The sequence below is a fragment of the Candida oxycetoniae genome (assembly GCF_023343755.2).
Source record: "Candida oxycetoniae strain CBS 10844 chromosome Unknown scaffold2, whole genome shotgun sequence".
Classification (NCBI taxonomy): domain Eukaryota; kingdom Fungi; phylum Ascomycota; class Pichiomycetes; order Serinales; family Debaryomycetaceae; genus Lodderomyces; species Lodderomyces oxycetoniae.
Window position 1 is genome coordinate 38,924 of NW_026055369.1, and position 22,703 is coordinate 61,626.

Consider the following 22,703-nt stretch of genomic DNA (forward strand, 5'->3'; position numbering starts at 1 on the left):
TAGTCTTCTCTATAAATTCTCCTCTAAAGCGTCTAAACCTTGGTTGAATAATTTAATGATTGTGTCTAGTTCATATATCAATTTGGATTTGTTAGTAGTCGAGTCAACAAATAAATCTCCCTTGAAAGTCGGTACTAAGGGAAATGAAGTAGTAGTAGAAGCAGCAGCAGCGGCAGTAATTGCAGCTGCAGTTGCGGCAGTTGCAGCAGCAGTATTTGTGGAAGTTGTAGCAGCAGTGGTAGAAGTAGCAGCAGGTGCTGTAGCAGTGGTATTGCTACTACTAATACTAGTAGAAGTAGTTGAAGGCGCCGTTGACACACCATTTGTTGTCGATTGCTGAGTCAAACCCGTGACCTTGCTCAGTAAAAGACTCGTGTTAGTATGTAAGGGCGGATTAGGTAAACTGGTATTCAAATTGGATGGAGAAGGCTGTGATTTCTTTTGAGCCAGAATGCTATTCTGATGCGGTCTACCTGCAGTGATCGGAGGAGCAGACGCAGACGTAGACTCCTTCAATGAAGTTGATCTTTCAGCTTGACCATCATTTTTAATAGGAAACTGTAGTGGCTCCTTTTCTGTCACTGGTGTCATAGAAACTGACATTTGTGCCGCTTGAGCCGGATTGATACCAAACTGGTTAACATTTTCGTCGTCTCGGTGATCGTCTGTTAGAGCAGCAAGGGTATTGAGACTTGTAGATGGCGTTGGCATTTGAATAAAGCCGGGCTTGTTTCTCCTTGTTTTGAAATTTAATGCTGCTTGCCCCGAAGAAGAAGAAGAAGAAGAAGAAGTGGGAGGGGGGAGGGAGTGACTATTCTGCTGTGGTAATACAGGCATTGAATGCTGCTGAATTAATGTTGGAGGCGCTTGCGTTGGCGGATGCGATGATGATGATAACGACAATGTTGGTTTGTTTGGACCCTCGCCTCCCCCGGATTTGAAATTTATTGGTTGCAAAAGGGGATTAGAATTGTTTTGTAAGACTTTCATTTTTGAAGGTGAACCGGATTTCGAAACACCGCCTGTTAGGTTCAGAAGACTTAAGCTCGTAGGAGGCTTTGGTGACGGCGTTCGTATCGAGTTGTGAGTTGTATAAGGAGGTGTATGTGGAGCAGCTCCATTGGGGGAAGGCGACAAAGCAGAGGAGGTCGATATGCTCATCGTGCTTGAGTTTGTCTTTTTCCTGGGCCTATTCTCTATGGGAGAAGTATTCGATTGTGTATAACGGCATTCTAACATGCCAGATGCAGACTGTGTGTGGAGTAGTGCTGGTGGTTTATTCAACACAGAATGGTGATTGATAAGCGTTGATGATGAAGGAAAGCTCGATAATGCTTCCATATCGGGTATTTCAATTGTAGGCGACTCAGTCCCGTTGTCCAGGTTATTGAACATCGAAGGAGCAGTGAGAATCGTGTGATTGATTCGGTTCTCGTCTGGGTCTTCAAATAACATTTGTAAAGATCTAGGGATGTCTGCTGTCGATTTGGCAGTAGTGGTGTTTCCTTGACGGCTCAAAGTCTTTGTGCTATTGTTTCTACCAACTGTTGATGTTTCAGTTTTCAATGTGGTCAACGTTGGATAAGTATTTTCTTCATTTTGGGTTTCATTGTTATAATCTATTTTGCTCAAATCAATGTCATTCTCCATTATGTATTCCTTAGACTCAAGCGAATCAAAATCCCATTTAACTTGTATCTGATCATTGCCATCGTTAAATCCATTAACGTTGAATCCGGAAAGTTTGCTCAGAACAATCTCATCAATACTATCCTCTTTCTCGTTCTCTAAATTAAGGAAAACAGAGTCCCTTGAAGAATTTCGCTCTCTCCAAATCAAATACCTTGTGATAACTTCTTTGAGAATATTTGTTGAATAACCTTTGTATGCTTTTATTAGTTTACACCGAAACAAGCTATCAGCTGTCGGTCTCTCTTCTGGATTTTCATCTAAACACAAAGCAATGCACTCCTTCAATGCTGGCGAGTATTCCCTTCCCTCAAGTCTGGGCGGAGTCGCCTTTGATATTAGTTGCATAGCCCACGATGCATCTTTGTCACAATATGGTGGGTTGCCTGTGGCAATCTCGTATATAGTGATGCCCAATGACCATATATCGGCTTTGCTATCATAAGTCTCTCCTGATTTGATCACCTCAGGCGCCATCCAATAAGGTGTTCCCGCCATAGTTGTTCTTTTCTGTGCGTTTGACAGAATCTTTGCCGCCACGCCAAAGTCGCATAATTGCACGTTTCCTTCTTTCGATATGAGTACGTTGGCAGCTTTCAAATCACGATGTATCACTCCCATCTTATGTACTGCGCTCAATGTTAACAACAACTCCCTTGTGATGACTGCAATGTACTTCTCTTCAATGACTCCTGCCTTCAAGAGCGTTCTCAAGGACCCACCAGCGCAGTAGTCCATAATTATCCAAAGCTTAGTGTCTTGGAGAATAGAACCATGGTAATGTGTTATATTAGGAACATTTTTCAATTCGGTTAAAAACTGTATCTCTTGTTGGACATCAACAATGTCTTCCTCTTCGCTGTCTAGATTAAGTACTTTTATAGCATAAACCTCTTTTGTCTGTTTGTGATAAGCCTTGTAAACAACTCCAAATTTACCTCTTCCAATGACTTCCGTTCTTTTGTATTGCAGAATAGAACTCATTTAAGATGTACCAAAGAAACACCAAGTGATACCGATTCATAAAACCTGCCGAAATCACAACTATGCACCTCTCTTTTTTCTTTCTTTCTCTCTCTCTTTCTCTCTCTTTCTCTTTCTCTTTCTATCTCTCTTTCTCTCTCTTTCTCCTTGTTTCTCCTTCTCTCTTTGTTTTTCTATTTTTCTTGTCGTCTATTCTCAAATGGTGAGATCCGTAGTGCAATTTATCGTGTTATAACTGATTAGTTAATTTTAATAATAAAAAAGAAAACAATTTTGAAATCTATTTTGTTCTCGCTTTCGATTAAAGGAAGAGAGTCTTTGACAAAGTTAAGCTACTAGTGAGCCAAGCGAGCTAGTGGAGCACACTTTGTAGTGACCCTAGCGACACTAGCGACTCAAGCGAGCTAGTGGAGCGCACTTGGAAGCTTATTACGACCATTTGGCTGATACTCAAACCCGTGTGTAAGGATGCATTCAACCTCTTGTGTCGCTCGACAGTGTTGCTACAAAGTGTTGCTACAAAGTGTTGCTACAAAGTGTTGTTCCACTATCTCTCTTCGCTCCATAGTGTTGGTACATTGTTAAAAATCCAATGTACCGCGATATCTACTGGTCTACGGCTTTCCTTCAATCCTCATAGAAGCAGATTGTTCAAGGAAAAGAAACCTCTCAATTGTCTATCAAAGATCTGAGCAAGAGCGTCTGCCTCAACAGTCTATCAAAGATCTAAGCAAGAGCTTCTGCCTCAAATGTCTATCAAAGATCTAAGCAAGAGCTTCTGCCTCAAATGTCTATTAAATTTTACAAGTCAGGGGCGCCTTGTCTGAGTTGACTTAATAACTGATATTGTTCGTATGTAAGCAGTCGTCGACGATTCAAATGATTGTCAGCGTTATTTTGCATGTCTATTGTTGATTCTGTAGACCCATTTTCTTCACAGGTGTGATCATTGCTCGTGCCAACAAGTGACCGAATACTAGCAGAATCTCCCGAGTTGCTTATACTTTGGTAATTTGTTGAATCAAACGAGTTATCAAGCGATCCCGTGAGTGCTCTCGACTCCGACGAGCACATTTTTTTATTCAAACAAGAGTAGTCTTTTAAAGTCAAGATGTTGTTGTTTTCATCAAAAAATTGACCAAAAAGATTGTCTTCAGTTTGAGCTTCATGTCCACATCCATCGTCTCTTGCGCTATCCACGTCCCTCCCTTGAAACGCACTATCCCAACTCAATATGAGAACACCACATAAAACGCCAAATAGTCCCACTAGGATCCATGTGAACTGACCATAGGACATCCTATGATCAATGAGTAGCTTACTGAAATTCAAATCATTGATCAAGTTTACCAAATTGTAAACCAAAAAACACAAAGGATATAGCACAGCTGTAGTAATTTGAGCAAGACCTAAATTGAAAGCGGTCAACTGCAACCCCACAATCGCTAGCATCACCACGAGAAGCAAATATGGTGTAAGGTTGGTGAGGTTGGCAAGTTCTTTAGTACCTTTATCCATAATAGTTTCGACAATCACATCGATGAGGGACTTTGCGAATAAAAAAGTATGTGCAGTCAAAGTTCCACTAATGATTCCATAGTTGATGCCTTTCCAAAATTGATACTTGTTAAATTTGACAAAAAGTATTTCGTTATTGCCATTTCTTATCGCGTAATTTCGAAGACGCTGATGCGATTGTTCAATTTTCTTGTTCAAATAAAAATAGTTGACTGCTAGCAAAATACCCATTACCAAGAAGGTTGTTATAAACCAAACAAAAAAAGAAGCGTCCAAGAATTTGTGGATGATATCGTTGAACCTTTCATCTATGGGGACTTTTATAGGCGTATCTGGAAATGGCTCAACTGCTCCATTGTTGGCAATTGTAAAAGCTCCAACGGCAATGATTGCAGTTCCAAGCCACAACTGTTTTGTAAAGTTATCTCCAGGGAGTAGTAAACAGCTGAAGATGGAATTGAAGATTAGCCCGATACTCTGAAGCGGCGATAAAATGATGAGCGGCAATGTAGATATCTGAATTACTGATCCAAGCACATTGGCAACGATAAATAGTGCAAATCCAAAGTACCACATGCTTCGCCTGTATCTTTGGAGACGCTGCTGCTGCTGCTGCTGTAGTTGTAGTTGTAGTTGTTGCTGTTGCTGTTGCTGCTGCTGCTGTTGCTGCTGCGTGTTCTGGGATTGGCCATATTTTTCTGGAATCCTCAAGTGAAGTAAATGAGACTTTCTCTGTAACGTTATTCCTAGTGATTGAATTGCAGACGAAACGACTGCCACGGTGCACCCTAGTACTATAGCTGAACTTGAAGACTTAGGCATAATCTATTTTAGGGTTTTAAATTGTTAAATTTGTGTAAAATTGGACTTTTGAGTGTAGATTGGCATGTGTGATGAGAAGAATGAGGGGCGGTAGATCTTAGCAAAAGGACAAATGTACAGGTAATAGGTGCAGGCACAGGTAATAGGTAATAGGTGCAGGCACAGGTAATAGGTAATAGGTGCAGGCACAGCTAACAAGTAACAGATCAAGACAAAGTCGGTGGAGGGGAAGGGGGGGGGGGGATGTGTGTGGGGGAAGGGAAAGAATAACACATAGTAGTTGAAAAACTTTAATTACCCAAAACGTAATGAAAACAAAATTGAGGTGTCACGCATAGATTGACGCTACCAAACGTGGAGATTTCAGCCCCCTAATCAATACCACCTTGACACTATCGAGCGTAGCGAGATAGTGGAGCACACTGACTAATAACACCATTGAGCGGAGCGAGATAGTGGAGCAACACTTGGTACCTTGTAGCGACAAAGTTAGATTCGAGTGCGACACTATCGAGCAGAGCGAGATAGTAGTGGAGCAATACTTGGTACCTTGTAACCACAAAGTTAGATTAAAGGTCAAAGTTAGATTAGAGTATACATCTCTACACATCTCAATCTCCAAGTACACATCTCAATCTCTTAGTACACATCTCCTACCTTAGTACATATCTCCTACCTTAGTACACATCCCCCTTTTTTTCTCTTATTTCCTCTTAATTCACATGCCATTGTATCTCTTTCATACACATTTCTTTTCCATCTCCCTTGCTGTAGAGTATATAAGTAGTCACTGGCATCGCCTTCGACTCCGCTAGTGGATGCTTCCATAGATAACACATAATCTATGCGCTGCTAGCCTGAACAGATCAAGGTCACTATCGAGCAAAGCGAGCCTCCACTAGATAGTAGAGCGAGCCTCCACTATTTTGCTCTGCTCGATAGTGTCGATAGTGTCAAGAGCTAGTGTGCTCCACTATCTCGCTCTGCTCGATAGTGTTGATAGTGTCGATAGTGTCGATAGTATCGCTTTAAATAATGGGTGCGAAATTTTTTTATTAAGTTGACACGATGCACATCAAAAAAAAGTACTTTACTATGAGAGCACCATCTCTTCATTTCTCTTTTGTTAAAGACTCGGGAGAGTGAAAACATATATAGGTAAACAAACAACACTAGAAGGACCTAGTTATGAATAATGAGGAGATCATTTTCATTATAGACAAACTTGACTCCTCAAATGAGGATGAAATCTTACGTGGTCTAAATCTTTTAGATAAATATCTAATACGTTTAGTCACGGAGCTTGAAATATGTTCAAGTAATGGTGGTGGTAATTGTTTCTTGACTTGTGAGTTGGTTGAAAATTTTGTTCAACTACAAAATAATCCTGCTTACAATATAGCATCATACTTGGTTAGGATATACGACTGTAATTTATCCGATAGCAACCTTATTCTACTCAATAGGATGCTTCAAGGGTGCTTGTTATTGCACCATTCGTCGAGATCAAACTTCAACCATGGTAGAAATATGAAGAGAATTTTGACCAAACTCGATGAACATCGAGATATTCCAGCTATAATATCGGTCATATCAACTTTGATTCATATCTTACTCAAGAATTATGAGAATTATCGTAGTTTTGAAACCAATGGTGGTTGTACAAAGTTAATCCAACACTTGAAGTTGAATTCAATCGACGAGATACCACAACAGAAACCAAAAAATTCAACCATGTCGCCATCCTTAATTTCGAACCAACAAAAATTGAACTTTAAAATAATTGAGTTCTTAATGCTCTACATGATAGAGGAAACAAACAATAAAAATGGGAAATCAGTCGAAGAGAAGGCTCGGCTATTTAAACAAGACTTTCCAGAAATTGACTTATTAGTTGAGAACTTGAATGAATTAAGCAAACTATAAACCAAAAAACCGCCTATTTTCTATTCTATTCTACTCTATTCTACTCTATTCTATTCTATCTTCATTTTCAAAATTTCAAATCGTAATGTTTTGAAAACTCAGATTGTGCTTGCTCGATTTTTTTCAGTGAGTATCTTCTTTGCGGATTCGGCGTGGCTAGTTCACGAAGTTCTTGAGTCGTATTATTATTGTTATCATTATTCAGAATAACAGCGGCATAGGGTCGTTTATATGCTAAATTTGTCATCAGTTTTCTAGCAGAAAACAATGATTGCCCTTCAGCCTTGTCTTCCTTTAGCCTTGGGATAGGCGCGATATTGAACATAGAATAATCATTCAACTTGCGGTATTTAGGTATCACCTTATACGGTTCAATCTTATCGGCATCGTATTCCCTTCGTTTTAGAGTTAATTCAGCGTCTTCTTTGCCATCTACTGATAATGGTTCAGCAGTTTCAACCACCTTCAAACCAATAAGTTTACGCTGAGTTGAATTCAAAGGCAAATCCCAGCATTGATCTTGACCCTTGAGTAAAGTGAATGTGGAGATCAAAATGCAAATTATGGACGGCACCAAAATCAATCGCTCAATAAGTAACAAGTATGGACTATTCAACATCCGGCTGATTTGCTGATTCTCTTTTATCATTTGCACATAGATAGGTTGAGCCTTGAGCTTAATATGATACATTAGTATAATTTTCTCGAGTATTGACTCAAAAGATAATATCAATGAAAAATAAAGCAAATTTCGAAGTAGCATCTTGATGTAGTATTCCATATTAATTTGTCTTTTTATTGCCTGTTTGACAATTGGATTTTCCCACTCACCTGTAGGATTGTCAATATTTTGAGCCTCAATTAGTTCATCCTCTTGTAAATCGTTCTTGATACTTTCTATCACCTCTTTCATATCATGATTATTGGCGAAATAGGTAGAGCTGTACTGCTTGGGTGCCCTCGCGCTTGATTTTCCACACGGAAGGTTGACATTGGGGGGTACGAAATTTTTTATTTCATCGTTGAAGTTTTTCACACTGCTGCTATTTCGTGGTTGGTAATATAAGGGTCTATCGTGAATTCTGATTTCATGAGTTTTCATCTTTTCTTGTTGATTTTTGGCTCTTAAGCTTAATCTGGTTTGGAGAAGCTTGAAATCCACATCATGTAAAGAAGTTGAAATTGGAGTTGAAGTTGAAGTTGGAGATGAGTCAAGTTTCAGTTGAAGAACTTGCTGTTCCTTATTAGATGACGAGGTCAGAGATGAGGCAATTTGTTGAGTCAGCAGCAGCGTTTCAAAATGCATTCTAGTGGTTACATCACTGGGAAGCCTGGTTAAAGAATTATATTGCTTCTTAGTAGTTTGAGTATCGGACCTGGGATACGTTTTCTTGTACAGGTTCAACTTATCCAGAGCATCGTTGTGGAGTATACCAGGCACAAAGGTTGTAGACATTTCGTACCGTACTATGCTATCAATGCTATGTCGCCGGTACTGGTACTGTCCAATACTGATAATACTGTGCTATACTTCTACTCAATCTCTAATTTCGTGCTTCCATAAGAACCAACTAAAACCTTTAACTCGAATCACGTGACCTAAATACTCGTGATTTGTTTTTCTTTCTCATCTCGATGCAAATTGAAAAAAAAGTTTCTTATATCCACCACATTCTTCTTTAGAAAGGGGGTCTTTTAAAAAAGGAGGGTGTTTGTATGAAAATGTATGTTTCTAGAAGATAACTAAGATTTAATGATGAATAAAAATGTTTACACAGACCTGTACTGAGTGGAATTGGCAATTGCCATTTTCATCTGAAGGATAACGACATGCCTCTTCTGAATAAATCAATAAATAAAGTACTCATGATTTACTAACAAACCTCAAAAGTGGCTTCAGTATAGTTAGGTTTATATATCCATTTTCAATACAAGGCTCTTTTTTATAACGCTCAACACTTTGTTTAGTACACTTTGTAAACAAAGTTGTATAGACACTGTTTTTTACAAGTTAGCTCGCGTTAGCTTATATTTTCCCTCCTACAAGCATCGGTGACAGTCAATGTGCTCCACTATCGAGCAAAGCGGTGTAGTCAATGTGCTCCACTATCGAGCAAAGCGGTGTAGTTAATGTGCCACACTATCGAGCAGAGCGAGATAGTGTGTAGACACTGTTTTCTACAAGTTTTGTTCCTTAACGTTAAATCTTTTTCTTTTACTTAATATACATTAACAGATGAAACCCTAAACAAAAAAATAAATGCTACTATATTTTGGTTGTTACTTCTATCCCAATCATTTATTTCTTAGCGGTTAATCTTCTCAAGTAGAAGGCCAATTCTTCACCTTCTAAAATGTATCCATCACATCTACCAGATTGACCTGGTCTTGATGAAATGATAGCATATAATCTACCAGCACCGAATTGAGAGTCAACAGCTTGTTCTATAGCAGCAGCACCTGATCTTCCGGCTAACTTTCTTTCCAATTTTCTTGATCTTTTAACTTCTTCAGTTTCAGAAGCAGCTGGTTGGTTCTTCTTCTTACCTAAAGTAGCTCCGTAATGGTTTTCGTACCATTGTCTGAATGGTGTGGCATCAATCTGGACAACAGCTGATTTAGTTAAAGTGTTGGTTCTAACCAACTCGTTATTCGATGGATGGTAAACAACATTTGCAATTCTGGTCTTTTTAGCAACACCTTCAGAAGCCCATGAAAAGTTACCGGTTTCAACTCTCAAAGCTCTGAATTTTTCATTGCCACCTCTAGTTCTGACAGTGTGGATTCTTTTTGGTCCAATCTTGGTGTTAGCCGATTGTCTACCCAATTCAAACTTTCTCTTTTTTCTGAATTGGGCTCTTTTAGCACCTGTGGCTGATCTTTTGTGACGTGAATCTCTAGAAATACCCATATTTGCCTTGAAAGAAAAAAAGTTAGTATTCAATACGATATTCCTACAACAACAACACCCGCATATGTATTATCAAACATAGCTTGGTTAGTGATGACAATAATTAAACGTGGTTCTCTTGTGTTATGGTGGAATATACCCTTCTTTTCGACTTCCCATCTCACAGCCCCTTCCCCTCTCCACTTCATTGCTTCGCACTTTGTAAACTTTGTCAATACTATCACAATCGTAAATCATTTGTCATATCTCGAGTTCTTGGGTCTCTCCATGGCACCTAAAGACATTGGTTCCTTTCCATTGTTGAACAACATAGACGAGTTATAAGGGTTGTTGTATACACTTTGTTGTTGATAACATACACTTCAATATCACTGTTGTACTATTAAGAAGAATTTCGAAAACCAAATTAAAAACGAAAATTTTTTAATAAGGTGAAAAATTACTTTGTATGAAAGATTCCTTAAGAGATTGTATCCTTGTTAAGTATGGGCAATGTTTGTGTGCGACTATACTGAAAAATAAATTGGTAGCACTGATAATTGGTAGAGTTTGGAAGTATCCGTTGTGCGAAAAAAAAAAAAGAAAAACACACACACACACATACACACAGAAATCTTGCCATAGCTTGAAGAGATATTTCCGAGCACGTGCCGAATTCAAAAAGTATGGCTATAACCCTAATATTATTTGTTCTTATATTTAAGTTTTCTTTCCTCCTTTATTAAGGCTTTATATTGATTTCCGGATTTAAAAGGTTTACATATACGAGAGTCCATCGCGTTATTTGGTTTTGAAAAATAATAGGTTATACAAAATCTAGAGTAGATGAGTTACACTATATAATGGAAACTATATATGATGAGATAGAGATTGAAGATTTTACATTTGATTCTGTTACTCATTTATTCCAATATCCATGTCCCTGTGGCGATAAATTTGCCATTTCGTTAGAAGATTTGCAGGATGGCGAAGACGTTGCAGTTTGTCCCAGTTGTTCGCTTATGGTGAAAGTTATCTTTGATCCCGAGGATTTAGAACAATATGTTGAGGAGATTAGTACACTATCCAGCGACACTACTGAGCGAAGCGAGATAGTGAGCAGCACTTAGTACCTTGACGACACTAGGGAGCGAAGCGAGCTAGTGGAGCAGCACTGACTACACCGACACTAGGGAGCCGCAATGACTACACCGACACTAGGGAGCAACACAGTACCTTGCCACAACACTGACTATTTTGCTACAACAAGCAACACTATCTCGCTTTGCTCCCTAGTGGAGCAAAACGTTTTACATCGGTGGCAGGTATTGTGCTCTACTATCTCGTTCTGCTCGATAGTGTATATATGCTATATATTCATATTCATATTCATTCAAAGTGGAAACGAGTTTCTGCAGAGTATTATGACACTCCGCTCCTTGGCTTATTGTGAAGCTATTGCAATTTTCATTTTGAGTATTGACCAAATGGACGCAAACAAAACACCGTTTGCGAATTGCGCCAAGTGGTATCAAAATCAATTCAAATGCATTGCTTTTACTCTATCAAGCAATACTCAGTACTTTGTTACTACACTATTGAGCAACACTATCTTGCTTCGCTCGATAGTGTCATTAGTGTTGCTCCACTATCTTGCTTCGCTCGAGAGTGGATTAAGGGTACTGATTCAGTTTGATTTACCAACTACATTTTGGAGATATTTAATAGTTCATCTTAGAAACTACTATACATTTGCTAAGGATGGTTAACAAATTACAGGAATGGTCATTCATCGGCATTTCAACAAGACCCATTTTCTATGAGAGACAAGGTCAGTGTCTAAAAGTAACGAAAAGCAAAACTTTTTTTTTTTAAAACTCTTCAGAGACTTTGTTCGTTAAATAGTGAATATACATGTATCAGTCTAATTGAAACAATAGTGTTGAAACCTGTGTGGTTATGTTTCTATTGTTTAGTCACGAAATGTTTTTTTCTCCCATATATTCCTCCGGGTTATCAATCCAATGGTTGAATGAGCATGACACGGGTTTGACTCTTTTGTCAAAGAGACAACCCCCTAACGAACTTTTTACCGCCTAAGTTACAAATCGCATAAATATTGCGCCTCCCCCGAAGAATCGTGGAGTGCCATTTTTCAACTAGGTATACAAAGGGCGCTCACTAGTCAATACTGCTCCACACACTAACTAACTGCCCACTATCGAGCAAAGCGGGGGTTGTCTCTTTGAGAAAAGAGTCAAGCCTGTGTGATGCTGCTCCACTATCTCTTTCTGCTCGATAGTGTCCACTCTCTTCTCTCTACATACTACTCCACTATCTCTTTCTGCTCGATAGTGTTTACTCTCTTCTCTCTACATACTACTCCACTAGCTCGCTTCGCTCACTAGTGTAATGCTGCTCCACTAGCTCGCTTCGCTCACTAGTGTAATGCTGCTCCACTATCTCTTTCTGCTCGATAGTGTCACATAATCTGGGGCCAAGCAAGATGAAATACAGCGACGTAGCAGTTGTCAATTACTCACCCTTCTTTCTTTATAAAGCTTTATAGGCAACTCGTTTCACATTTATTAAAGATCAAGAAATTTGAGTTGTTGTTAGTTCATTTCTTTCGGGTATGTGGTATTTCAGAGTAACGCATATGTAAATGCACAACGTGGGTACACTACCCATACCTCTTATTACCAGAGCTTTATCTAATCTATAGATCTGCGTCATCCCATAAAGATGACGAAAAACTTTCCCACAAAGAAAACAACAAAACTAGATACTAAGAGAAGACAACTAAGAGAAAACAACAAAACTATAGATACTAAAAGAAAACTATAGATACTAAAAGAAAACTATAGATACTAAAAGCTCCTACACACGGGTTTGTTAACGGATAGTTACAAGTTCATATTACATATTGAAAAATCAAATCACATATTGAAGAATTATATTTACTAGTGTTGCTCCACTATCTCGCTCTGTTCAATAGTGTCGTTAACCCAATCAAGTATCAAAGGAGTCAAAAATGTTTATTTTTTTTTTTTTTAAAATACTCCCTGCGCTAAAATTTTTTTATATTACTTTGATTTTAATTCCCAGTTAATTGCTACAGCGGCTATTGCAACCCCCCTCTCAAAAAGACTTATACTAGCGTTTAAATCCGATCGATTTTATTATGCTGCATGTCTGAAAACATTAAGCACTTTAATATTTATTTTTTTCTTTGATCGAATTTTTAGATTCAGACAATTTTGTAAAAGTCAGTCAGTCTTTTGTCTGTCAAGCACTTGCAGGTACCCTGTCAAGGACTAGAAAAATATAAGAAACTAGATCATGAGATAAAACTTTTTCCATATAAAAGTCAACTAATATATCTATTCAATCAACAAGGGGGGGGGGGCTTGAATAGGGAAGTCCTTCAACAGCAAGTATAAACATGATTTTGTTAACATAATCTATTGATATAGCCTATAAACTCTCTCGAATTTACCGTGACTTACTAACATAAACGGTTTTTGCTGTTATAAAAGTAAACTCAGAATTGTCAATCATGAGGGGTAATATTATAGCGGGGTTAACCGTTGTTTCATCCCTTACTGCTCGTGGCAATACCTTAAAACGTATCCTACATATGCCCTTATAAAACCAAAGATTTTTTTTTTAGTGAGTACGGTTTTGAGCGTTTAAGATTCTGCTGAAGCTTGCATAAATTTGAAATTGGCGATTACATGACCAGTGGAATATTATTGGACCTAAGAAGAGTCTAACCTAAGAAGAGTCTAACCTATGAAGAGTCTAACCTATGAAAAGTCTAACCTATGAAGAGTCTAGCATTAAAAGAAGAGGCTAACCTAAGAAGAGCCTGGCATTAAAAGAAGAGCCTGGCATTAAAAGAAGAGCCTAGCATTAAAAGAAACTCGTGCGTATACACTTAAACCTCACCTGTGACTGTAGCCTATATGCCTGTAGACTATATGGCTGTAGGCTGTAGACTGTAGACTATATGGCTGTAGGCTGTAGACTATATGGCTATAGGCTGTAGATTCCATAGTTCTTTGTTTGAATTACAGCTCCCCCACTAATCTGTGTCTGAGAAACAATAGTCGGTAAAGTTTTAGTGGGCAAAGCTTTGGTGGGCGGCTAAGTGAAAAAAAAAAAAAAAATTAAATGCAGAATCTATACAATACACAAACTGCAAACAAGGAAAGCTTCCTAATTGAGAGCTTGTGGTTAATGACAGTAACTCTGTTGTTGGTTTCCCAACAGTCGCAGTGCATATAGGCTATTTAAAAAACGAAAAGCACATAGAGTAGAGCAAAATAAATATTGGGTATACCTCTTTTTGGTTCCTATATTTGAAGTATATATGTGTGTCTCTATGCCTTGTCTTATTTTTATTCCTAATTATTGATTAAACAAAATTAAACAAGGAACAAATTACGGAATTAAATTGATCACCATATTCCTTTAAAGTCATACATAACATTCTTGTAATAGCTTGTAACTCTGTAATCTTGGTGGCAAAAGACTGAAAAAAACTCAGTACTGGACTTTATATACTATTAACCCACTAAAACCCACTAAAAACCCACTGAAACATCCAGTTAAACCCACTAAATCACATGATCAAGGCTTAATTTCAACGAAAAAGTGAAAAATAAAGGACAAATAGTAAATAAGAGGAAGGATTTTGAGAGTAACAGAGCATAGCCAAGAAGCTTATAACAGCCAAAGAGCAAAGGATACATATCCAGCAGACTTTTCGAAGCCCTTGTCTCAGGTTGGTTTTGTTTTCCTTGCATCTTTTGTATCCATTATTTCAAGCAAGCTTCAAACAAACCATCATCAAGTTATTTAACCCTATCATTTGAACAAACCTGGTTGGGATACCTTTATAAGAGCTGGTCTCTTCATTGATACCATTTGACACATTTACACACTTACATCTACATCTACGCCTTACATCTACACACACCTTTATCTACACGCACCTTTATCTACACGCACCTTTATCTACACCCACTTTTATATTTACATCTACATACATACACGGGTTTGATTGACAATGTACGATAAGCCCAGCAATTTCCACTATACTCAGGGCAATCACGGCATAATGATATCTAATCATCAGCATCACCCTCACAACCCCGTATCGAAACCAATACACCCGCCGCAGCCGCCTCAGCAGCAGCAGCAGCTACCACCACAACCACCACAACCACCACAACCTATGCAATTGCCTTCACTTCCGCACCACGTTTCTACATACTCGTCTACTCCTGGTCAACCACTTCAACACATTTATACTACTCCACCACATCAAACCCAATTGTATCACTACAATCAGCCTGATATCCCTCCGGCAGGGTATATCATCCCAGCACGACCTTTGTCACAATACGAGCCGTTATCACAACCGCAATCTCAACCACAGTCGCAACCACTATCACAATCTCAGCAGCATCCTCAACATGCAATGGCCACAAATGAGGAATCCAACCATGGGAATGAATCATTGACTGTGTCAAATAGAAGAGGACCGTGGTCACCACTTGAAGACAAAAAATTATTGGAACTAATATCCATCTATGGACCAACTAATTGGGTAAGAATATCCAATAGTTTAGAAACTAGAACGCCAAAGCAATGCCGAGAAAGATACCACCAAAACTTGAAACCAAGTTTGAATAGAGCACCTATAACTCCAGAGGAAGGCGATATGATTGAAAAACTAGTTGCACAACACGGCAAGAAATGGGCCGAGATTTCTCGCCATCTTAATGGAAGATCAGATAATGCAATTAAAAACTGGTGGAATGGCGGTGCAAATAGAAGACGTAGAGCTTCAACTAATCCCGCTTTTACTACTTCAGATGTAGCAACTTTAGCCTCGACTGTAAAGATAAACGAAAATAAAAGAAAGTCAAGCTCAAGCAATAACAATGTTGAGATTGCCCAGCCGTTGAGTACAAAACAAGCTTCAAGCTTGCCACAACCACAACTGCAACCACAATACTCAGCAAGTGCATTACGGACTTCATCTAGTCTCTCCAACATGAATCATCACTATCAACAACAACAACAACAACAACAACAACAGCAACAACAACAACATCAACAACAACATCAACAACAATCACAACCACATCAACCACATCAATTAAGCCAAGTGTCGAATGCACCAAACCTACCACAAATTGCATTTAATACCTCCATATTTGGCAAGGCTATCAACGAAAAGACTCTTCCTAGTCTTCGAGATTCAATCAACAGAGCATCTGTTCCACCGCCTGCAACTATTAATATCCATTCTCCCAAAAGGTCATCCAATTCTAGGTCAGCCAGTTTTGATGTAAACTCATCGACATTACCACCTATTATTCAGAATAATAAAAGAAGATTAATTGAAGATCAATTCAATCGCCGACACTCAAGCGCTCATTCCATGTTAATACAAACGAATTCGAATGGCTCGCATATAAGTTTGGTGCATGCTTTTCCTTATTCCAATCAGTCTGTTAGCGGGAATGTCCTGCCTTCATATCATGGATCGCCATTAATGTTAAGCACAGCCATTTCGAGAAACAATTCCGTTAGTCATCTTGAGTTGATGAACAACAACAACTCAGCTAATGATGCATCCAGAAGATCTAGTTCGATTGCGTTTGAACTATTCCCCAATCCTTTGAACAAGAATGGAGATACTCTCTCGCATAAGAGAAATGTGTCACAAAACTCGTCATTCAACTCACCTCAATTAACTCCACTGACGAGATTTTCGGTTTGCTCCACCAATTCAATATTGGTTCCTACAACAACGTTGAATAACTCCTCAGTGACAACGTCACCGGCGCAGTCTTATAAGTACGAGCATGCAAGAAGCACTGTATCTGTGAATGAGCCAGTGAAGATCGAAGTGGACGAGAAACAGAAACAGAAAACAAAAGACATTAATGGGAAAGATGAGAATACGAGAATTTTACAAAAACAAGAATCTTCTTTTGAAAGGAAAAACAGCATAAATGATAGAGACAATCTGTCAGTAACTAAGGTATCCGTGTCTTCATTACTCGACTAGAGTCTAACTCAATAGAGAGCAATACAGAGCAACCAAGACATTTTACAATTTCGGGTTCTTTATCTTTGAGTGCGACACTATCGACACTATCGAGCGAAGCGAGATAGTGGAGCAGCACTGACTGGTCTGTAGAGAGAAGAGAGAGTAGATATGGACTATCTCGCGTTATTCGAAGATAAATAGCTGAAAAGAATATTGATTATTTTTTAAATGCTTATAGACACTATCGACATCGACACTATCGAGATCGACACTATCGAGATCGACACTATCGAGCGAAGCGAGATAGTGGAGCAGCACTGACTGGTCTTTAGAGAGAAGAGAGAGTAGATATAGACTATCTCGCTTTGCTCGATAGTCTATGCTCGATAGTCTATGCTCGATAGTCTATGCTCGATAGTCTCTGCTCGATAGTCTCTGCTCGATAGTCTCTGCTCAATAGTGTCGTTATTTTTTATTTTCACTTTTTAATATATATTAGTTGTCTATAGTGATGGTCAGTGTGCTCTATCTCGCTTCGTTTGATATAAGAGAGATTAGATATAGACTATCGAGCAAAGGGAGATAGAAAGAAAGTAGATATAGACTATGGAGCAAAGCGAGATAGTCTATAGTGATGGTCTGTGTTCTCCACTACCTCTCTTCGTTTGATATCAGAGAGATTAGATATAGACTAGCTTGCTTTACTCGATAGTGTTTAGTGATGGCCAGTGTTCTCCACTATCTCGCTTCGCTCGCTCTGCTAGATGGTCTATATCTACTCTCTCTTCTCTATATAGACCAGACAGTACTGCTCTTCTATCTCGCTTCGGCCGATAGTGTCGGTTTAGTCAGTGCTGCTCTTCTACCTCGCTTCGCTCGATAGGAGAGAGAGTAGATATCGACTATCGAACAAAGCGAGATAGAAGAGAGAGTAGATATAGACTACCTCGCTCTGCTCGATGGTCTATGCTCGATAGTCCATGCTCGATAGTCTATATCTACTCTCTCTTCTCTCTATAGACCAGACAGTACTGCTCCGCTATCTCGCTTCGTTCGATAGTGTTTAGTGATGGCCAGTGTTCTACACTATCTCGCTTCGCTCGATAGAAGAGTAGATATAGACTATCTCGCTTTGCTCGATAGTGTCGGCGTAGTCAGTGCTACTCTACTAGCTCGCTTCGCTCGATTGAAGAGGGACTAGATATAGACTAGCTCGCTTCGCTCGATAGAAGAGTAGATATAGACTACCTCGCTTCGCTCGATAGTGTTTAGTGATGGCCAGTGTTCTACACTATCTCGCTTCGCTCGATAGTGTCGGCGTAGTCAGTGCTGCTCCACTACCTCGCTTCGCTCGATAGTGTCGGTGTCGTGTCGCAATTAACGACATTGCCAAATTTTATGACGAAACAAATTTCACGATATTTCATGAACCAGAGGTTTAAGGGTTGGGATAGTAAGCAATATTGGTATAGTAGGACGGTTTGTGAGGGCAAAGGAGACAGAGCAAGGTATATATTGGGTAAAAAAAAAGCAATTTGTTATTTCCAATGGCATTGACTTACAAAGAACAGGATGAGATACTTCGAAGCTGCATGAGTAATATCAAGCATCAATCTAATTTGATGAAGAATGATTTGGATGACAATAAATTGTTACAAGCGTTGAAACACTGTTCTAATCTCCTCAGTGAGTTGAGAGTTAGCCTGTTGACTCCAAAACAGTATTATGAGATGTATATGATGGTGTTTGACTCCTTGGAGATATTGAGTGGGTATTTGTTAAGTAGCTATAACTCAAGAGTTAAACGCAAACCTCAAATCGAGAATGACAAGGCTTCAGACAAGGTTTCAGACAAGGCGAAGGAAAAAAGAAGGGAAAAGGACTCTTCTTCACAGAACAACAATAATATTGCATCTAGTGCCGCGGGTGCGTTTTTGGCTGACTTGTACGAGATTGTCCAGTACTCTGGAAACATCATTCCTCGTCTTTATATGATGATTGTTGTTGGAACAACGTATATGAAGGTCAAAGGAGCTCCAGTGAAAGATTTGATGAAGGATATGATTGAAATGTGTCATGGAGTACAACATCCCATACGTGGACTATTCTTACGATACTATCTATCACAAAGGACAAAGAACTTGTTACCTTTTGAAACAGCTGCTGATTTTAAAGAAACTATTGAGTTTTTGATTACCAACTTTATCGAAATGAACAAGTTATGGGTCAGATTGCAACATCAAGGTCACTCTTCAGAGAGGGAAATACGATATAGAGAACGTAAAGAGTTGAAAATTTTGGTTGGATCAAATTTGGTCCGCTTGAGTGAGATAATGGATAATTATAAAGGAGGCAGCGATGAAAACGGTGAGATTTATTCATCAATCAAGTTTTATGAAAACAAGGTTTTTCCTACCATCACCGAGCAAATTATTCAATGTAAGGATCATTTAGCACAAACGTATTTGGTTGATGTAATGATTCAGGTTTTTCCTGATGAGTACCATTTTGCTACTTTGGATAAATTGTTAAACCAGGTGTTTGCTAAATTACACCCTATGTTAAAAAAAACCGAGTTAATAACTGCTTTGATTGAAAAGTTTATCACCTATCACAAGTTTTCTGATGACATGTCAAGTTTGAAAGTAAGCGATGAAACTAATGGGGAAAGGGTTGACAATGGAGAAAGAGTAGATATCGATGCATATTTTGAGATATTCTGGTCTTTTTACGTAAAATTGAATGAAACGGATCCAGATTTACAACTACAAGACCATACTAAAGTTTTGCAATCGTTTATCAACTTCTCGCTTACTTTCAATCCTGAGAATTTTGGTATTTTGGATAAAATATACAAGTATGTTGCAGAGAATTTAGTTGCTAAGCTAGAAAAGGATGGAGATCAGCCGGAAATGCTTTTGCAATTATTGCTTGAGTCAGTTAACCATTTTACTTCAATAAAGACAATTTTAAATTTTGAAAACTTTTACACATTTTATGAAAAATTGGATAATGTAAATCTACAGCGAGAAATTTCAATAGCTATTATCGACAAGATTTTAGAGGTTCACAATGATGATTATTTTTCAACCCCAAGCGAAATAGATGGCATAATTAAGTTTGTTACCGTGTTGATGAAACAGAATGTCAATGACGATAAACTTGACACGGCAAAGGACTTGGGGATTACGAGGACCTTTGGAATAAATCACGGTAAAAAATTAGTTACTCCTGAATATCTTGAAGCTCAAGAGAAGGTGAGCAAATTAATCCAATTGGTCGATGACCCAAATGACTTACAAAAAAGTGTAAGTAATTTAATCTACTTGAGAAAGAAAATCCTGAACAAGAAATCAAACAGTTTGATTATATACATTTATCCAACGTTGATTTCCAAAATATTGTATAAATTGAAATTGATTGGTTATGCCAATTTAAGGTTAAAGAAAAAAGGGACTAATAAAACAGCTGACCAGTTTCTTATTGCCAATTTCAAGAATTTATCAGTGATTATTGAAGAGTTGTATCAAGTGCATTATGAGTATTCGTGTGAACAAATCTTGAGTTTATACTTGAACATGGCATCTGTTGCAGATCAATTGAAATTGAGTCTGATTAGTTTTGAATTGTTTAATCAATGTTTTGTCATATATGAAGAGAATATAGTGTTATCGTCACATCAGTATAAACCATATATTGAAACGAGTCCTTATGATTCGTTGACAAATGGATCTGTTCCTTATCAAGCAATAATTGTCATTGCTAATACATTGATTAGAACAAGGTATTTGAGTAAGGAGAATTATGAGAGTTTGATAACTAGGTTGACGCTATATGGAAATAAATTGTTGAAGAAACAGGATCAATGTCGTGCAGTTTACTCGTGTGCACATTTATGGTGGTGGAGTGAAGCATTGTTACCACCAAATGAAAAGTCTCCAACCACATCTACCGATATCGATGAAAAAGAAAAGGAAGGAGGCGATTTTGAAAAGGATAGTGAAGAAGGAGCCAAGAAATCAGTAGCAAAAGAACCAAGCGACGACCAACAAATCACTCTCTACCAAGATGCAAAAAAAGTTTTGGAATGTTTACAAAAATCGCTCAAGGTTGCAGATTCAAGTATGGATCCTTATTTATCCTTAAAGCTATTTATTGAGATATTGAACAAGTGCTTAGTTTTCAACGTATATGGAAATCCCATGATAGATAACCGATATATCAACGGGTTGATCAGTTTGATACGGACCAACATTGACAATTTACGCGATGAAGAAGATCAAAACTTGAATAACAAGGATTATACCAATACGGAAGAGGAAGATGCTGATACCGAGGCTGGAATATTCAACCAGAGTCAATTTTACTTTAATGAGACAGTGAAATATATTTCAGCTCAACAACAATTAGAAAATAGGTTTGCAGGTGTTTATGTATAGTTATAGTTATCAGTATCCTAATTATAGACACTCAACACTATCGAGCAGAGCGAGATAGTGGAGCGCTTTGCTCCCGTGGAGCAGCACTGACGATTAAGGGCTCCACTATCAAGCAGAGCGAGATTATTTTGCGCAGCTAATCAGTGATCTAGCTCTGCTCACTAGTCAGTGATCTAGCTCTGCTCGATAGTGCCACTAGTCAGTGATCTAGCACTGCTCAATAGTGCCACTAGTCAGTGTCGCGCACTGACGATTAAGAGTTGTCTCCATTGCAGAGTGATTTGTCATTCTGCAGCAGGAAGAAGTAGTTGCGGGAATAGGCACAAGCCTAATCGACTTATAAAGAGTAAAACATTCACTGATTCAATGTATTTAGGGGTAAGACTCTATACTAGTATCCCTCCACTATCGAGCAGAGCGAGATAGTGTCGGTGACAGCTCTATACTAGTATCCCTCCACTATCTCGCTCTGCTCGATAGTGTTGGTGACATCTCGCTCTGCTCGATAGTGTAAGTTGTAAATTCTCGGAACGAGTTCGAAGCGAGAAAGGCGGCGCGAATCGGATGAAAATACACAAAAAAAAAAGGGGGAAACAAGACCAATTTCAGGCGGCAAAATGTCTCATAAAAAACAATACAAATGTCATAAAACAAGTTTAAAAGTTCTACGACATGTTTAAGAAAAAGTCGTAAATTTATGAAATATATTCCGCAATTTGTGCATGATGGCGGATATCGTTTCCGTTTAGCTTATCTCCGACTATCGAGCGACACTAGCTGTAACCGACACTACCGACACTATCGAGCAGAGCGAGATGTCTCCAACACTATCGAGCAGAGCGAGATAGTGGAGGGATACTAGTATAGAGCTGTCACCGACACTATCTCGCTCTTTGTATGAGTGTGCTCCACTATCTCGCTCTGCTCGATAGTGTCGCCTCGATAGTGGAGGGATACTAGTATAAAGTGCATAATCGCTAGTATAGAGTGCATAATCGCCAGAGTCAAGTTTATCAAACAAGTTCTACTTAATATCCTAGAGGAGCAGAAGGTGACTACTTTATATCCTTCAGTTCCTCTAGTCTGCTCTAGTCTGCTCTAGTCTGTTCTACTTAATATCCTTCAGCTCCTCTAGTCTAAACTTTTTCTGAAAGCTGAATTAAATTGTTCTTAAACGACACCTTGTAAAGAAAAGCAGCTAGTAAGATACATATGGCTAAATCTAACATGGCTTTGATTAACGGTTGCCATGAACAGAGTAAGCTGATTATAGTGCCAATAGTAATCATGAATGCTATTACCCATCTCAGCTTTCCTTTTTGTTCACCTTCTTCCTTTCCAAAATAGTAGACACAATACACTA

At 38.6% G+C, this 22,703-nt stretch overlaps 8 protein-coding genes across 8 annotated transcripts; 4 read left to right on the top strand and 4 right to left on the bottom strand. All coding sequences in view use genetic code 12, as the record gives it.

Moving 5' to 3' along the window:
• Positions 1 to 9: 9 nt before the first annotated feature.
• KIC1 (putative serine/threonine protein kinase) lies at positions 10 to 2,673 on the bottom strand (the record flags this gene model as incomplete). The annotated part of the gene is made up of 1 exon (XM_049322430.1): positions 10 to 2,673. The coding sequence occupies one exon, from the start codon at positions 2,671 to 2,673 to the stop codon at positions 10 to 12; it is 2,664 nt and encodes an 887-aa protein (XP_049181458.1).
• Positions 2,674 to 3,474: 801 nt separating this feature from the next.
• On the bottom strand, positions 3,475 to 5,013 carry KGF56_001320 (uncharacterized protein; the record flags this gene model as incomplete). Its single annotated transcript, XM_049322432.1, has 1 exon — positions 3,475 to 5,013. One exon carries the CDS (start codon positions 5,011 to 5,013, stop codon positions 3,475 to 3,477), a length of 1,539 nt encoding a protein of 512 aa, XP_049181459.1.
• A 1,188-nt stretch (positions 5,014 to 6,201) lies between these two features.
• On the top strand, positions 6,202 to 6,939 carry KGF56_001321 (uncharacterized protein; the record flags this gene model as incomplete). Its single annotated transcript, XM_049322433.1, has 1 exon — positions 6,202 to 6,939. One exon carries the CDS (start codon positions 6,202 to 6,204, stop codon positions 6,937 to 6,939), a length of 738 nt encoding a protein of 245 aa, XP_049181460.1.
• Positions 6,940 to 7,006: 67 nt separating this feature from the next.
• KGF56_001322 (uncharacterized protein) lies at positions 7,007 to 8,395 on the bottom strand (the record flags this gene model as incomplete). The annotated part of the gene is made up of 1 exon (XM_049322434.1): positions 7,007 to 8,395. The coding sequence occupies one exon, from the start codon at positions 8,393 to 8,395 to the stop codon at positions 7,007 to 7,009; it is 1,389 nt and encodes a 462-aa protein (XP_049181461.1).
• Positions 8,396 to 9,238: 843 nt separating this feature from the next.
• Positions 9,239 to 9,850, bottom strand: RPS8A (40S ribosomal protein eS8; the record flags this gene model as incomplete). The annotated part of the gene is made up of 1 exon (XM_049322435.1): positions 9,239 to 9,850. The coding sequence occupies one exon, from the start codon at positions 9,848 to 9,850 to the stop codon at positions 9,239 to 9,241; it is 612 nt and encodes a 203-aa protein (XP_049181462.1).
• Positions 9,851 to 10,692: 842 nt separating this feature from the next.
• Positions 10,693 to 10,959, top strand: KTI11 (Kti11p; the record flags this gene model as incomplete). The annotated part of the gene is made up of 1 exon (XM_049322436.1): positions 10,693 to 10,959. The coding sequence occupies one exon, from the start codon at positions 10,693 to 10,695 to the stop codon at positions 10,957 to 10,959; it is 267 nt and encodes an 88-aa protein (XP_049181463.1).
• Positions 10,960 to 14,954: 3,995 nt separating this feature from the next.
• KGF56_001325 (uncharacterized protein) lies at positions 14,955 to 16,919 on the top strand (the record flags this gene model as incomplete). The annotated part of the gene is made up of 1 exon (XM_049322437.1): positions 14,955 to 16,919. The coding sequence occupies one exon, from the start codon at positions 14,955 to 14,957 to the stop codon at positions 16,917 to 16,919; it is 1,965 nt and encodes a 654-aa protein (XP_049181464.1).
• Positions 16,920 to 18,448: 1,529 nt separating this feature from the next.
• Positions 18,449 to 21,340, top strand: VPS35 (retromer subunit; the record flags this gene model as incomplete). The annotated part of the gene is made up of 1 exon (XM_049322438.1): positions 18,449 to 21,340. One exon carries the CDS (start codon positions 18,449 to 18,451, stop codon positions 21,338 to 21,340), a length of 2,892 nt encoding a protein of 963 aa, XP_049181465.1.
• Between the last annotated feature and the right edge of the window lie 1,363 nt (positions 21,341 to 22,703).